At 43.6% G+C, this 17,411-nt stretch overlaps 1 protein-coding gene across 2 annotated transcripts in view; it reads left to right on the top strand.

Moving 5' to 3' along the window:
- LDLRAD3 (low density lipoprotein receptor class A domain containing 3) overlaps window positions 1-6,574 on the top strand; it is a 123,740-nt gene extending 117,166 nt beyond the window's left edge. For both annotated transcript variants that reach the window (XM_069784698.1, XM_069784697.1), the window contains exon 6: window positions 1,621-6,574. In XM_069784698.1, the coding sequence (XP_069640799.1) occupies window positions 1,621-1,876 (256 nt within the window). In that variant the 3' untranslated portion in view covers window positions 1,877-6,574. The remainder of the gene's footprint in view (window positions 1-1,620) is intronic.
- The last annotated feature ends 10,837 nt before the right edge of the window (window positions 6,575-17,411 follow it).

Raw genomic sequence — 17,411 nt, 5'->3', positions numbered from 1 at the left:
TGCAGCTCTGTTAATCTGTGCTTCCACTCCCCATTTATCCTTATCACTGCTTTTGACAGAAGCACAGCGCTGCAGTTTGGTCACGTGCATAGGGCCAAATTAGGGCAAATCTGAGCTCCGCCTGCATATGAAAAATTCATGGTCCTCAGGTCCCCTTGCTGTTTACTGGTATTAAAGGGATTTAAGGCAAACTTAAGTCGTGCTCTCTTAGCACCTGTGGTTGGTAGTAGAGACTTTGAGGATGGCAGGAGAAGGCAAAGAAATGTATCTCTTGTCTAGTAGTGATATCCTGTGCCACTCTGGAATCAAAACATGAAAATTACGTTTGGAGTTTTGCCAAAAAACAGCTAGGTCACACTATTTTTAAAAAAATTACCCTGGTCATGTGTGATGTGTATATAGAGATGAGACGTCTTCAATTCTTGCATAAAGAAATTTTATGGTCCCTCTGCTCTGCACTACTTTCCCTTTAGCAATAGAAGAAAAGAACAGGACTCTGAAACGGAAAGCGCAGTTCTTATTTTAAATAGCTGAAAGCGCTTTGAAGTTTTGTGGCTGGGTGTGGTTTGGGTTATGACGTTTTTGTAGTTATGACACTGGTTTTATTTGTAGACAATTAACCTTTGTTTTAACCTCTGTCTGTAAAGTCTTTCCAAACAAAACTCCTAGACTGACATTCTCTGTACGTAAAAAGGGCACGGTATGAACTCTAATGATCCAGATTGTTCACTGTCACCCTGTCGGTATTTTTTAGTATGAACTCTGGGATCTAAGAATGATAGTATAATCATTTACATTCCTATTCTCTGCTGCATTTGGCAGCAGCTCCCTTGTCTTAATGTTGACATTCATAATAATGATTATCTTTTCATTAGTAAGGACAACTAAATAAGCAGCTGTCCAGATTGTAATCACTTCTCACCTGAGCTGATACAAACCATCAGCAATTTCAGAGCTAATTGCTCCCAGGACCTGTTATAAATCTGCTAAACCCTTCAGTCCCTTTAATTGTTTACTATCAGAACCAAAAAACAGTTTTCCTGAATCCAGTACTCATCTCGTCTGTGCCTGCTTAGCAGTTGCTCTGCATGTGATACCATGACAGCAGAAGTGATTTGTCATGTGGAGAATTCAGTTCGTTATTTATTTGTAGACTGTAAGCCATTTATCTCTGTCACTTAATGGGAGGTTTCCTCAGAGCTTTCTTGTGCTCACAGCATTATCCATAGGTGTAAATCCACTACATACCTTATTTCTTTTAAAGGGCTTTCTCAGGTTGTGTAAATGTTACACAGGAAAAATTCTTACCTCTTGCAGCCGTCTTTGAGGATAAGCTGAGATTTGTTGGAAGTGCACACCCATGAAAATCGGAGTGTAGAGTATTAAGCAGGATGTAATTAGCTATGTTGCATCTTGACCAGAAACCTTGGTGCCCAGTGGTGGCGTGGATGTTTTGGAATGACCTGAATAATGTAAGCAGGTCTGTTTGAGATCTCCTGATAGATGTCATCATGGAAAAGCTAAGAAATACTGTTTGTTTTTTTTCATTATTGGAAAACTATGTACTTTCTTCCATACCACTGTTTTCAGTAACCTCTTACTATGTTGTGTATCTTACAGCAGACCACCTTGGTTTGACCTTCCTCCACCACCTTATTGTTCTGAATCCCCTAATCAGCCAGATCTTCCTCCTTACCGATCTCGGACGGGAAGCCTGGTGAGCACAGACACCCCGATGGCAGGAAGCCCTCTGGGCACAGCCGACAGTTGGACAAGAGACATCCATGACAGCATGGATGGCCACAGAACTCTTCTTGAGAGGACAGCAGATCAAAGCGATTCTCTGGTCAACCACATCGCTGAAAGAGAAGTGTAACCGCTCCGGTATATGGGATGGGCAGGAAGGCATTTACTTTTTTGAGTCCGTGTGGGTTAATCTGCTGTGGCTAATAGTTTTCAGGGGGACATGTGCCTGAATGATGACTTGATCTGAATCCACACTCAGTTAATATTTGAATTCAGCATTTTGGGCTCATCAAAGACAGAGATGTGAGAGCTAAACCTAGAGTCACATCAGCTTTCCGCAATATTGCTGCGAGCAAGTTCCCGTTCAGACTAGTAAGAGCAACATCAGTGCTGTGTCAGAGAACTGACGTGACGTATTTCTTGGACTATTTACTGTATATGAATGTATATATGTGCATGTATAATATATACAGATGTTGCACACAAAAACTGTGCCAGAAGTACTTTTGGTTTTGGACTGCCTCCTGTCCTGTCGACGTGTGAGCTCTTTCTTCTTACTGCCTGGTGCCAGCTGGTGGTCACTGAAGCCCATCAGATGTAGTCTTTCTGCTTGGAGGTCTGGTGCCCAATGCTAGCTCACTGGCAGTGCTCAAATTGCAGAAAATGTCCTACTTGACCCTTCTCCTCATGGCCTGGAACATTCTCACTGTGAATGTAATTTTTAAAGTTTAAGCTTGTGAGGATGCAACAACTCTAACTGAGCAAATGAGGGTTTTTTCCCAGATGCTAATCTCTAGGCCAAATTTGCATGGGTTTTCTCAGGAACACAACAAAGGTTGGCTTATCCGTCAAACTTCAAGGCTGAGTATAGAGGCACTGAAGCTTCTCAACAAAACAGCACAAGACTTCTTTTCACGTGTGGCAAAACAACATCACTCCATGTGTTCCTTCTTAAATAAAAGACACAACAAAACAAAAAGCCCCCAACAAAAAAAAAAACAAACTGTTTCAGCTAAATCTTGAACACCAAAACCAGCCTGAGGCAAACACCAATCACAGAAAGCTTTAGTATGAATGACTAGTTTTATAACTGGAAGCAGGTCGTGTAGTGAAAGGTGTTGGGCTTGTTGGCCCTGTCTACAGCATGTATACGTACATGCGTGGATACACGTGTTTAATACTGTGTGTATGTATGCAAGTAGTGTATTGCATAGGTTTAGTTCTACTGCACCAGTAGAACTCTAAAATATCAGTTTCACTTACGATACTCTCACTGTTTTTTATGGAGTTTGCCATTATTTGTGTTCGTTTGGTTGAAATCTTAGCTTCTGCAGAAAACCAGAATTATTTCTGTCTGGTTTGTCCTAACTCTTGGAATGGTCTCCTGTGAAGTGTGTTTCAGTGCACAGTGTTGAATCACCTGTGTGAAAGCATCTCAGAGGTAAAGGTATTCAGAGTGGCAAGAGGGAAGGTAAGCTGTGAATTTAAATGCCACTGCAGTGCTGTGCTTGTGCTCAGTATACAGAAAGCAATGCAGTGTCTTCCTCTTGTCCAGAGGGAAATTGGCCTTGAAAAATTATTTATATTTGTCTATCAGACACATTTTCCTCTCCTTCTACATAATGAACAGTGTCCTTAAACAGACTTTGCTGTTTAATGGAAATGAAGGAAGCTGACTGCCCACACCTTCTGCTTTCTTCTTCCCCATCTTTCTAAGGTAACTTCTTTCGCCCAAGGGTTATATGCTCAGAACCCAAGAATTTTTGAGCTTGATTGTAGGTAGGGGAATGACTCAAGTTCAGTCTCAGTTCCCACACATACACCTGTATTTTTTTTTTGGTCTTTTTTTTTTTTTTTTTTTTTTTTTTTTTTTTTTTTTTCATTTCCAGCTCTGGAGTCTACTGCCGTGGTATGTAAGAGGCAGGGGCCAGATGAATTTACAAGCACAGGTCATTCCAGGACTGAGATGACGCGGCGGGGAGCACTGGAGAATTCTAATGCTGTTGGGCTTGGCTGACTTTGGAAGCAGATTAATGGCAGCCTTTCATTACAGGCCTAGGCAGCCTGTCTTAAAGTGCATTGGTGAAGATGCTCCTAGGTCCCTGTAAAGCAGCATAAAAGATTGGGTCAGATCTCATCCTTGCTGCGAGCTCAAGCACTGTAATTATGCTGTCCTTCACAAAGCAGGACTTGACTAATTAATGACTCCGTCTGACTTGATAGGTAGACTGTTGTCATTGTCACATAGCAGACAGTTATTCTCTATTTTACAGGTAGGTTAAACTCAGGTACATAGCCGAGTTAATAGTAAAGGTGGGTGCAGGAGTGTCTCCTGTGAGCTCTGGGCCGTGCTGTCCCTCTTGCCTTTCGTTAAGGTTCTGCTCGGCCTCTGTAAGAGAGCTATGTAATGCTGTATCAGAATTAGCTATAATGTTTTTCTGTTGCAGTTTTTAAAACATTGTATTGGACTATAAAACATACTGTTGAGGAGTTTGTAGTAGTTTCATTAGAATTAGACATCTTTTTAATTTTAAGTTTGCCTAAGGCTGCATTAGTGAAACTAAATCATTGTGTCTGGTGTAACTTACATGGCACGTATCCCTCACGCAAGCCTCCACGGGGGACTGCGTTTCACCACCTGTATTCTAAGACACCAGGGTGCAGGCAAACCAAATATTGTTTGACTATGGCATCTGAAAAACATTGCCTTGCATTGCTCAGAAGAAAGAAAAGAGAAAACACAGCCTGCTTCTTTTGCCTTCTCTGTCAGTCACTGTCATATATGTACATATATATATATATTAAAAAAAAAGATACTCTTTCAGGTTGTATATATTCGTGTAACTTTTGCATTAAGATAATCCATTTGGACTTTACAAAAAAAAAGAAGGAAAAAAACATTCTAAATGGTGTGACATTTTCCCTTCCAGCTAAGGGTGTATTTATCTTTGTATAGGAATCTTTTAGTTTTGGGGAACAGGAGTTACAAAAGGAGATTGTGCCTTTCTGATTTAATGTTGGTTTGGGAGGCTGTTAACTACATTTCTAGGTGTTGTTACATATCATTGTCTAGAGATCCAAAAAGAGAAACAAGTCTTGTCTTCCTCTTTGTTGTTACTTATGGGGACCACTGAACTCTGAGGAGTGCAGAAGTTCAGTATCTTGTTCCAAAAAGACATGCAGAAACGTTTAAGGAAGGGGGGTGTGTGTTCATCTTACTCCAGTTTTCTGGTTTGTAGAACAGATTTGCTAGCTGGTTTCTTTGGAAATTGCTGTTAGTATCACACAGAAATTGTTTATAACGTGTCACTTCTAGTAGTGTTAATACAGCGTTATACTGCATTATTCAGTGGAATCTTTGGGAAAGCATGGTAGCAACGACTGTGCTGATGAAATTAAATATTTCATTGAAAATCCTGCAGCTTCTAAGACTGAAGTTAAATGTTCATGAAATACCATGTGGTAGGACTTATTTTCAGTGCCAGTAAAATTGGAATTGATCATTCTATTGTTTGCAATTGCTCTTAACCTTTTAGTTTGAGGTCAGTCTTCCAGGAGCTTAGCTTTATACTTAATATTTAAACAAATAGATGTTATTTCAAAGACTTACTCTTACAAAAGTAAAACCAATTACAGTTTTCTTCCAGAGCCAAATTCTGATTCCACATCTGTATTGAATGGTGACCACTGTAATGAGTAGTTCTCCTCAGTGCAGGTATTAATGTATTTGATTTCAACAAAACAATTTGAAGAAATGACTACTTGAGGTAAATGAAGGAATGTGGATTAGCCTGTTGGCAGTAAGATTTGGGTTATTTAAAAATAAACAAATAAATTTCAGGAGTTTTGAGTGTCTGTAACCTCTGCTGAAGTCAGAGTGCTGTGTATTTAAAATTAGTGAATCTGCTTGATAATAATCTGAAGTTCCTTGTAAGGCAAATTACAGTTTACCTCTCTGGTATTGTGTGAATGGAAAACTGGCAGTAATGCTTTTAAAAGAGAGCTTGTGAATAATTTTCTTGGCTCTTGTCTACAGCGACATACATGACAACACTGACTGCATTGCGATTTTTAAATAACTCTGCATTCATTCTTCCTCTCCTTTTAAGTCAAATCAGTTTTATTTACACCACTTCACTTTGATACAGCTAATAGGGCCCTTGTGATAGATTTAGAAGCTGGGTGGAGGAAAGAGATGATGACTCTCATTTTAATTAATGCTGCAGCTTGTTAATCTTGTGCGCTTTACTTTTTAAACATCTTAGGAAAGACAAATGGTTTTAGTAGATAAGAAAAACTATTAACGATGAAAAGGATAGAGGGACACTGATTCTGAATTTAATTTTTAATGAATATTTAAAATTGTATAAATGAAGGAAGAATTTAGTGCTGTGTTTTTAACATGGTGATCAGATGGCAAGTACTGTTTTTAACTGTTGCTCATCGGAAGCTACTTTGCATATAATGTCTGGAACTAAAATGGTAAAACAAGTGCCCTTCTTGCAGTTCATACGAGATCTGAAATATTTTTTATTAACACAAGGCTATATTGCACCGTGGACTAAAATATGGACTGCAGAAAGAATTTCAATACTGTGCTGGGTTCTGCCTGAGTGTATCCTAGTACAGGACTGTGGCCTTCATTTGTCCTTTTTTTTTTTTTTTTTCCTGATTTGAGGGGGTTTGTCAACTTGAAGTGGAGGTGTTACATAAAAGCTTTAAAGGAGGTTGTATTTTGAAACCCAGCCTTGTCTTAAACTTTTGTAAACTGGAAATCTTCAAAAATGTATTCTGTATTCCTGAATAAAGTTGGTGTTTTAATACTGTTCACGAGTGAGGATGTCCCCTGTCTCATGAAGTCTCGGTTGTTTTAGTTTATAGCCTCCTACACGAGGCTCCTTCCACCTTCTTTTGCATTCAATGTTAAGTTTTGTTAAATCTTTGTGGGTTTTAAACATATTTTTAAAAAGAAGTAATAACTGGAAACACTCATGTACATGTGTGTATAAAAATATGTTGCTACATATGTCTCCATATTTATACAAATGAAAATTGCTTCATTTCATAATTTCTTGTTCTCATTTTACCATTGTGTTTGTACTATCAAAGACGAGGCATCTGAAGCGTCGTGTTTTGTTGTTGTCTGCTTTGTAGCAAGGCTCTAGAGGCTCCAGCAGAGATTGGTGCTCTGTGCCAGTGGCTGCACACAGATTTACGAGCAGAGCTAAGGGGCGTTCAGCGTTAGCTTCTACCTCCCCCTTTCCACCTGCCACCTTCCCACCACTTACGCTCCCAGCACGTCCCAGTTGACCTCCAGGTCCGTGATCCGCGTGCCAGACGCGTGAGCCAGATTCAAGGTGAGGTGCTCTGTGGAGGCTGTGTGTCTGGCTGAAGTCGCATGTCGGGGCTCTTTCCCCAGCAGATGCCTGGTGCCGGCACCACCGCTATCACGGGAACCATCCAGACCCACTTGACGTCTGGACCGTGTCCACTCTTCTTGTCAAGGTACTTCATTAGAGACCGTCCTGTCACTCAAAGGACTAGCGCTAAGAAGTACCCTTACGTTACGAAGTTATTTTCAGAGACGAAGGAGACCAGGTTCAAATATTACATCTAAATATCTCAATCTATGTAAGTATATAGAGGTTGACATATTTCACTTCCATGACTCATGTCCACTTGCTACTCTTACAAAGGCATGTCAGTTTTATCGTTACCCTGGTAATTAAGACACATACCCTCACAGAAATTCTCAGATGGTACTCTATCTTTGGCACTGGCAAACTGCCCCAAAATAAATAGCTGTGGATCCAGAATTCACACCAGCGGAGCAAGGGAGAGGGAGCTGTTGAGGCTGCTACAAGGGGCTCTCCACAGGAGAGGGACCGCTGGGTTCTCGGAGCTGGCTCCTTCAGTGTCCTGGTTTCAGCTGGGATAGAGTTAACTGTCTTCCTGGTAGCTGGTACAGTGCTGTGTTTTGAGTTCAGTATGTGAAGAATGTTGATAACACTGAAAACATCAGTTGTTGCTCAGTAGTGTTTAGACTATAGTCAAGGATTTTTCAGCTTCTCATGCCCAGCCAGGGCACAAGAATTTGGCACAGGACACAGCCAGGGCACCTGACCCAAACTGGCCAACGGTGTATTCCATACCATGCGACGTCCCATCTAGTTTAGGAACTGGGAAGTGGGGGGCAGGGATTCACCGCTCGGGGACTGGTTGGGTGTCGGTCGGCGGGTGGTGAGCAATTGCCCTGCGCATCATTTGTACATTCCAATCCTTTTATTACTACTGTTGTCATCTTATTAGTGTTATCATTATCATTATTAGTTTCTTCTTTTCTGTTCCATTAAACCGTTCTTATCTCAGCCCACGGGTTTTACTTCTTTTTCCTGATTTTCTCCCCCATCCCACTGGATGGGGGGGAGTGAGTGAGGGGCTGCGTGGTGCTTAGTTGCTGGCTGGGGTTAAACCACGACATTCAGTCATGTCCCAGCAAGAGCTATGCTTGAGAAATGTTGATTCAGAAGACAGCTGCTTGTGAAAATAAATAGCATACTCTCCAGCTAAGCTCCCTGATTAATCATTTTTATTCTCTCTGCTTCGATTTGTTTAAAGATCTTAATTTTTACACCTTAAAAATTAAATACGCCATTTATTTCAGCAGTGGTTTCCAAGTGCAGCATCTTTTCTTGCTGATTTGCAGTCTCCTAATCGTTCAGCCTCAGTTATCTATTGGTGAGAGAACTAAGCAGCTTTTCACTTTTTTGGGGAGCTGTAGTCCAAAATGATGTGCTGTTACTAACTGAAGTAAAGGCATCTTCATGTGGAAATTCACAGCTCTTCTTTGCTTTTCCAAGCAAAGTTGAGGGTAGGCATATTGCATAAAGCACTTTAAAAAAAGGACTGGATTGATCTCTCTAGGGAATTAACTTTTCTGTTTATCTGCCAAACATACTGTGAATAGATAAACCAAAATGTGATTCTCTGCTTCCCAAAATCCCAACAGTATTCCTTACAGCCTTACTGAGGGCACCACTGCAGATGAGAAGGTAGAGCAGTTTTGCAGCTGATCTGGCCCTTAGCATTTCTGTGGGAATGGACACGAAGTGGTTCAGTGGTGCAGTTGCTTTGGTGCTGGATACCATGCAGAAAACCCCTTTTCACGGAGAACTGATTTGGGACCATCACTTTCTATATGCTTCCCAACAGCCACTGTACAGGTAAGGGGTTTCAGGGAGTTTGAATTATTTTTTTTAATTTTTTTTTTTTTTTTTAATTTAGTAGCTCTCATCTAAGGTTAATTCCTACCAGCTACCCTGAGGTAAAAAATTTCATATCTCATTACTTGACAGCACAGCCTGTAATTCCTTCAAATTTAAACCATGGTCATTTCTCAGCACAAAAGTACAAGAGCCTTCATCTGTGTAAGAACAATAGGAGTAATAGCTCAGCTTGACCCAAACCAGCTCACTTCTAGAGGAGAGCCCTGGCAGCGTCAATTTGCTTGAATGAATGGATGGTCTATTGCATTTATTTGGAATATCTGCTATTTCCCTGACAAATCCAAGTCATGTTGCAGCACGGCGATGAAGAAATATGATGTTTTATTTGACAGAGTAGATTTTTTTTCTCTAATTTGTTTGTGACAGTTATCTTAGAAAATGTTCTTTGCCCAACACTGCATCCAAAGTAGCACTAGCTTGTAGAGGCGCAGGGTAAGGGGCGGACAGTAAGGTTGGCTGATTGATACAGATATAACCCCTTTGGAGGTTTCTTAAGTGTTCCAGCTGTTATACCTGAATAAGAAATATTTAAATGCTGCACAATAAGTGCATTTGCAGACTAAGGAAACATGGTTCATACTTGGCTGCTCTTTTGCTAGTTTCTCTTTACTCAAATATGATGCAAAGTCAAGAGCAAAATTCTCCATGCATCTGTTGCTGTATTTATTGTTCTCCCTTGGCAGTCTGTGCAGAGCAGAGGAGTTAGCAGAACCAATGAATTATCCAAAGTGGATTTGGAGAGTGCTCTGCTTCAGAAATAATGGAGCTGGCTTAAACACCCACTTTCAAGGTGTCGTGTTAGATACGCTCGTTAAGGCATGGATTACGTATGATAAAATCATACCTGAGCTTCTACAGGGGGGGGAAAAAAACCAAACAACAACAACCCTGAGAGACGCAGCAGGTCTTCATTAGCAAAGCCAGTCTCTGGGAGCTGGCTGCAGGTCAGAGTTAGAAATTCCTGTGCCGTGAGCCCGGGTGGAGCTGGTGCTGATGCAGCACTCCCAGTTGAAAGCAATGGCCGTTATGGTTGTGAGTTGGCCTGTCTGGTGTCTGATGCCTGAAATATGTGACAATCATTCTAGACAGATTATCACCTTCCTTCAGGAGGCTAGATAGAAATCCTCTGGCTGCTTTGTTGAAGCCATGTTTCTCAAGCAACTAATCGCTCTTGTTGCTCTCTCTCTTCCTTTTTATCAGTTGTAGGGATGGGAGGAAGATTTGCGCTGTTTTTTAAGTGGGGACGCCTGAGACAGGGAGAGACATCATGATGAGTTTCAGGAATAAGAGAACCTGCGTCTTCCAAGATCCAGCCTCCTGACCACTGGGTAGTGATGTCTTATCCATCCGTTTGGAATCTTTTAAATCCATTCAATTTAACAGAATATTTTTGCAGATTTAAGAGAAAAAAAAAAAAAAGAGGAGGTAAGTCTGGACCTGCAGGTAATTGTTTTAAGTTCTCTTCCTTTTTGCAAAAACTTGGGCAGTGATTGAAAAGCAGACAAATAAATACTTGAATTCCATATTTTCTTCTAGCCTCTAGGTACTCATTTGCCTTATTTATGTTTGCGGACTTATCAAAACAGTTATTTTGTATAGCTCTTTGTGTGAAGGAGGATTCTGCTCTAGAATAAGTTTCCAGGCTGGAACTTAACCTAGAGTAGGTGTTTCTGTAGGTTTCAACAGGTTAACAAATACGCGGACTGTACGTGGGTGTATTGGAAGTGGCGTGCCATAAATAGTGCCGGTTTAAAGATGCAAACTACAGCTGCAGTGTGTGGAGGGTAGGGGCACAGGTTCCTACAGGGGCTGTAGGAACTCTTTGTCAGATGGCTGGCACTAACTTTTTTTGCTTTATGCAATTGGGAAAGGAAGGGGAGGAAGTAGGAGGGAGAAATGTCATTTTGACCCTGAGTGTATAGGTAGCCCAAAGTGATACAAGGAACTACAGAGAGAAGAGAACGACCTGGCTGCCTTTTATGCTGGCATTTGAAAAATGAGCTCAAGATAGTGCTTTGAAGGGTAGCTTGGTAATATTATTTGGAAAAAAGTCCCCACTTTCTTTTCTTGATATCGGTATCAAAAACGAGATGACTAACGTGGGGGGGAGCGAGTGGTTTGAAATGATTTTTGGATGGGGTTTTTTTTCTTCCTTTGAAAATTTAGGTGAAGTTAATTATGGAATGGCAGCAGCGTCTGATCTGAAGCAGACGCTTTCATCTCACCTCCTGCTTTTAAAATAGCTGCGCTCTTATCTCTGCTTTGGGGAAGGGGGTGCAGGGGGTGAGCACCCCAGTGCTCTGGCAGCCTGGCGGTCGCCAGGTGATTGAAATGCCACGTGAGATCCGAGGCCATTAAAGACTGCCGTCAAAGAGTGGGTAAGACTTTAGGAGCTAATTTCCCATGGTGAAGATGACCAGAGAAAGAAAAAAAAGCCATGATCTGCAAAAGACAAACGAAAACCATAAAAAATGAATGAGCCAAATTAATACTGTCCAAAATATGTTCTGTTTGAAAGGAAGTGGAAGCAAACAAGAACTTGGAGATGTGATGGTTGTTTCCCCTAATCCCCACTGACAGCCTCAGTCACACAAACGCTGACATTAACCCTTCCCTTTGTTAATCACACCTAAGTTGCAGCTATTAATCATTATTAAGAGCCTGCCGCTATGCTGATAGCATTTTTTTTGTATTAATCTGATAAAGTAAGCGGAGGAGCTGTGTTTCCAGCATAGGCTAGGTGCAGCGTAGAGAAGCACTTACTGTGCACAGCAAGGTGGGCTTTGAGCTCGTGCTTTGGGCTGCAAGGGGAAGGCGTGATGTGACACCGAGACGGAGGACCGAATGCAAAATCCCAGGCGGACGAGGCCCCGGCTGGGGCGAAGGAGGGAGGCAGGGAGCTGGAGAGCTAATAGCATTGCTGCCTACTAATGGCATCGAGGCAGAAATTGCCTTCACCCTCGTTTTTTTTCCTGGGGGTGTTAGTACACCACGTGCGTGGCGAGATCCCAGCTAACGTGAGAGCTGAAATCAATACGGCTGTGTCGGGGGGGGCCTCCATTAAGCTGCCAGGTAATGAGGCTTATAACCCCTGTGCAGAGGTTAATGCTGCTGCGGGGTGTGCTGGGTAGCACCAGCGGCTACAGGGGTTATCCGGTATTTCTCAGTGACACAGAACTTGCCGGCACAGGCATACCTGACGGTTTCACGTTCTTTTGAAGAAACAGGCACTGATTTCGGTGGAAGCAGAGCCTGATCTGAGCTTCTACAATCACCTGTAGTCGCTGGTTCATCTCCTGTCCGGCTGAGCTGTGCTGAGTGGACTTTTGATGGTGGCTGTCCTACTTCTGAAGCAAAAGAGCCTTTAAGGAATTAACCACTCCTAGGATTTTTATTTTTCAGGTCACTGAGGCTAGGTCCATGTGAGAGGGGATCTTGGATTGCTCGATAGGGTCAAGATGAGGGCTTTGGGCTTCAGCCCTCTTCCCAGGGACTGAGGATGGTAGCTGAGCCTGCACGGCAGCCCCAGGAGTAAGGCTGTTGTCTGAAAGCCCTTAAATCACATTATGGGATCCGAGCATCCCCTTAAACAGAAGCAATGCAGTTCATCTTTACCAAATAGACTGTGACAGGTCCAGAGGCAAAGGCAGGGGAGATGAAGGGGAGGGAGGGGTAAGAACACGAAACCTCATCTGGAAACGATCCTGTGCTGTCCTCTTTGGAGAGTGCCTGACTTTGCACCGTCAGCCAAGCAGGGGCCTGCGAGGGATCCCTGAGGCCATGGGGGGACTTTCCCCCGCCACTCTCTCTGCTGCTGGGAAAACGCCACTGGGTCTGTCTGCCCTTATCTCTGTTCAGCCTGGGAGTTTATTAAGATGCCCTGAAGAATTTCTTGTTTTATTTGTGCCTGTGGTTAGATTTCTTCTGTCGGCTTCATGTTACGTGTCCCTTTGGCGAAGGTCTGGCGCATCTGTGGATGCTCAGCCTGAGGACTGCCTTCTGCCCTTGCTTTCTCTTCAGCTTACACGACTGCTTTACAGTGCTCTGCTGATGGAAGGTAATTCAAGGAATTAAAGGCCATCTCTGAACTTTTCTGGGGTACTCTAACATCCCAACGTCTGCCAACAGTTCCTATCACAGTTTGGGATGAGGCCATCTTGTATGGGCTTTGTACCCTCTTGTATGATGGGTTTTAGAATCATGGAATCATTTAGGTTGGAAAAGACCCTTAAGATCATCAAGTCCAACCATAAACCTAACACTGCCAAGTCCACCGCTAAGCCATGTCCCTAAGCACCACATCTACACGTCTTTTGAATACCTCCAGGGATGGTGACTCCACCACTTCCCTGGGCAGCCTGTTCCAATGCTTGACAACCCTTTCGGTGAAGAAATTTTTCCTAATATCCAATCTAAACCTCCCATGCCACAACTTGAGGCCATTTCCTCTTGTCCTATCTCCAGCCACCTGACAGAAGAGACTGACACCCACCTCACTACAACCTCCTTTCAGGCAGTTGTAGAGAGCAATAAGGTCTCCCCTCAGCCTCCTTTTCTTCAGGCTAAACAACCCCAGTTCCCTCAGCCGCTCCTCATAAGACTTGTGCTCCAGGCCCCTCACCAGCTTGGTTGCCCTTCTCTGGACACGCTCCAGCACCTCAATGTCTTTCTTGTCGTGAGGGGCCCAAAACTGAACACAGGACTCGAGGTGCGGCCTCACCAGTGCCCAGTACAGGGGGACGATCACCTCCCTGCTTCTGCTGACCATGCTATTTCTGATACTATTTCTGACAGTTTTGTCCCAAAGCTCGCCAGCACGCAGCAGGTCTGGCTGCACCACTGTGGCTTGACCAACTGCTTGGACATCTGCTCGCTGTCTTTAGGCGGCCCGTGGGAAGAGCTCAGCGAGCGTCCCTCCTCTGAGGAGGCAGGCTGGAGAAGTCTCTCCCTAGCAGTACGCCAGCAGCAGCTTGGTAACACCAGACATCCCCGGCGTCTGAAGCACCACCTGCCCTTTTCTAATGCAGTCGTATTTTCAGTCGGCAGCCCGCGCAGATGGAAGCGGTAGCGTATTTTGCTGTAAGCAGGACCCAGGAGTTGGGCAGATTAGCAGTGCATTAGTTACGATGTGTTTGTGTTTTTCGAGTGTCTTGTTTTTTTCCAGTCAGAAATTATGGCTTCGGCTGTAGTCTGGTGAGTCTAGGAGTCACAACTTAAGGAAGAACCTTTCAAATCTGGGATCTAAACCAATAAAACATCTGGGATGGTTACTGCTGAGTTAATGGCCTGGTGAAGAAACAAATCACTGTGTGACCCTTCATGCTTCTAGTCTGCCTGATCTCCGCTTTCCCCCTGCAGCCAAGCTACCCTCATCACCCAAAAATCAAATGCGATGCAATATAATCAAATACAATGCAATAGCCTCCTTTTCCTTCTCCAGCTGGACTTATTTTTCATCCTGTGCTACAGAACAAGGGGAGCATGCAGACACGAAGCTGAATTCATTGCTCCCCCTCTGGTTCAGCAAGAAATCACTCAGATTTTTTCCTAGATCAATGAGTTGCCATCGCGTCCCAACAACCTTGCGCTCCCTGGTAGAGACATGAAAAATGATCCTTTGTCTTCCGTGTGGCACTGGCACTGTGGGTGACAAATGCTCCCCTTTTTATGCCTGCTTATTTTACAGCGTTGTGCATTTTTCTAGATAAGCTGTGTGGTGGCCCTCTCGTTAATCAAATGTGTTGCTGGCCTATGAACTGCTAGTCTAGAGCAATCTCCTGTAGGTTTGACCCCACTGAAGAGAGGGCAGAAGGGGCGGGTGGTTTCGGGGGAATGGGGTTGTGTCCGGTACCGTCAGATTTCTTTGCTGAGAGCCATGTGCTGAGATAAATAAGCAAACCCATCGAGTGTTAGCCTGATTATTTAACAACCCCTCTTTGAAATGCGTGACGCATTTAGTCGTCTTTAGTCTGCAAGTAAACCAGGGATTTTCAGTTAAAGGTAAAAGAGAAGGGGAAAGTATCAAGAAATTGGCACTGGGGCGCTTTTAGACAAGCTTCTGAAAGATGCCAAAGAGCAGCACTTTATCATTTTCCAATTGAATAACATTAGTTCCAAGGCTTTTAATTTTTGAATGTTGAATGCTCTCCTAAATACACCCCGCCCCCCAAGTGAGACTGCTAATGAAACAAACAGATGGTGATTTGAATAAGGTAAAAGGACATCATAAAGATGTGCTTTGAAATAGCCAGACAGAGCAAATTACGCAGGAGACTGGGGAAAAGAAATTGATGGAAAACTGAGAACAAACCACCACAATATTCATGTTATTCACCAAATGGCCCAGCACATGCATGGAAAGGTGTTTAATTATCTCCCATAATCTGATATTAAAAAAAACCCCAACATTTTCTGTCCTGAAAATGTTGGGGGTGATAGACAGGGAATTGTAGTCTTGATCGAGCACAGGGGCCAGTCGCATGCGTCTGTGTCTGTGCATCTCACGGCTGTCTCCGGGGCTGCGTGTGTCAGCAACGACATTTGTTTGCTTTCTATTTTAAGCAATCCCTGGGAAAAAAAAAATACAACTTTCTTTGTTTGCCTCTTTCCCAAACTAATGCAATTTGAGATGCTGTGCCAGAGAGTCTGGAAGGCCTGAGGCAAAAGTTGAAACTGTGACCCTCTGAATATTAGACTGTGTCGTGGCAAGCCGAGTACCTTCTCCCTCAGTCAGAAAAGGGGCTGGGAAGGATGGTCCTTGGGCCGGCTGCCTCATCGCTCCCCTCTTTCTACTCCCTCTGCACCATCTCTGGGCTGCCTTGTGCTCCCTGACGGTGGGCTGGCTGATGCTGCTAGCTGGCCTTTCAGTGGTACTTTCTCTCTGGGGATCTCGGGCTGCTTTACGAACACTATGACTTAAGATTTATAAGCTTCTGTGAGGAGACAGAATGACAAAAACAAATAATTTACTTATTTCAAGTCCAAAGGAAAAATAGGGAGGGGAATCTGCCCCAAGACCGCAGGCTGAGGAAAAACCCTAAACTGGTTTTATTGCTGCACTTCCCAAGGCTTCTGCTGCCGCAGCAATGGAGCATCTCCCCTTTACGCCCACTTGCCCTGTCCTAGTTTGTTCCAGCCCGCTTTGCTGGCCCCGACCATGGCACTGGAAGGAGTTACCTAGGTGTTGAGCGCTTTGGGAAGTTACGAGTGGTTCACTTAAACTAAGATGAAGTCCCTCAGGGTGGGAAGAGCGAGGTGACACCTGTGTTTCAGGCCCCACTGCCAAAGCTGGGAGGAAAGGGATGAGTTTTAAAAGTACACTTAGCTATAGAGTAACCCACTCCCTCACCTGTGCTTGACTACATGGAGGTAACAAGTAAATCAATATCCGAGACACACACATCTCCAAAGCTTTGAGTATTTCAGTGTCTGACGTTCTGATACTTCCAGTAAAAATTAATTGTGCTCTTCTGTTGGCCAAAGTCTCCGCAGCAGCCTCATTAACACACAGCCAAATGTTTCTCTCTTCTGACTTGCTGAACTAGAAAACAGTTTTGTTTGCTTGGCTTTTGTTTGCTGTGAACAAAATGCTTCCTTGTTTCTCCTGTGCCTGCAACTGCACCCTGAAAGGAGGAGGAAGGCAAAGCAGCCTTCAGTCTCTCCATAATCATCAAAAGACAGTTTTGCAGCCTTTGAGCATCATCTTGCACCTCCCCTTGCTGTATGGCACGATCCCTCCTGCACCCTTCTCTCTGATCGTGAAGATTGTTACGATCGCATCTCCCACAGCAGAAACAAGTGGGAGCCGTGGGTGCCCTGATGGCCCAGCTCGCTGCTGCTCCGTTTTGTGCCAAAACAACCGTGGCAGCTGCTCAGTCTCAGGGAGAAACTTCAGCATCACTTTGTGCCTTCTACTAGGTTTCGCAAATAATAAATATGTAACTTAAGCAAGAGCAGATTCCTCTCGTGCAGACACACATCAGTTCTGTGTGCGTGCAGCCGCTGCTGTCTCTGGAGAGAACCAAAACAACCATCACCCCGTCCTGGCTCGAAATCCTTACGCAGGCTATTATGCAGTCTCCTACAGAGAACTAAAGGCTTTCAGCTTCTGCGTGTAAGCTAGGAAGAAATTATGATCTGGCTTTTATCCTGGTATGCCTCGCAGGAAAGCTCAGGTGAAACAGCCTGAGCATAAGGCTTGCTGCGTGAGTCGGGATGGGGCCACTGGCACAGCTCTGCGTTACTACAGCATGTGTAAAAATATACATTGCCATCAATAGTTTTGAGGACAAAAGGTGGATTATCAAGCACCGGGCGTAGGTAAATGTCTAGTCAAAAACCTGATTAACACACAGCGGTTTTTCATTACATGGAATCAGC

This window comes from Haliaeetus albicilla, chromosome 5 (assembly GCF_947461875.1).
Source record: "Haliaeetus albicilla chromosome 5, bHalAlb1.1, whole genome shotgun sequence".
In the NCBI taxonomy this organism is placed as follows: domain Eukaryota; kingdom Metazoa; phylum Chordata; class Aves; order Accipitriformes; family Accipitridae; genus Haliaeetus; species Haliaeetus albicilla.
This window is presented reverse-complemented; position numbering and strand designations above follow the sequence as displayed.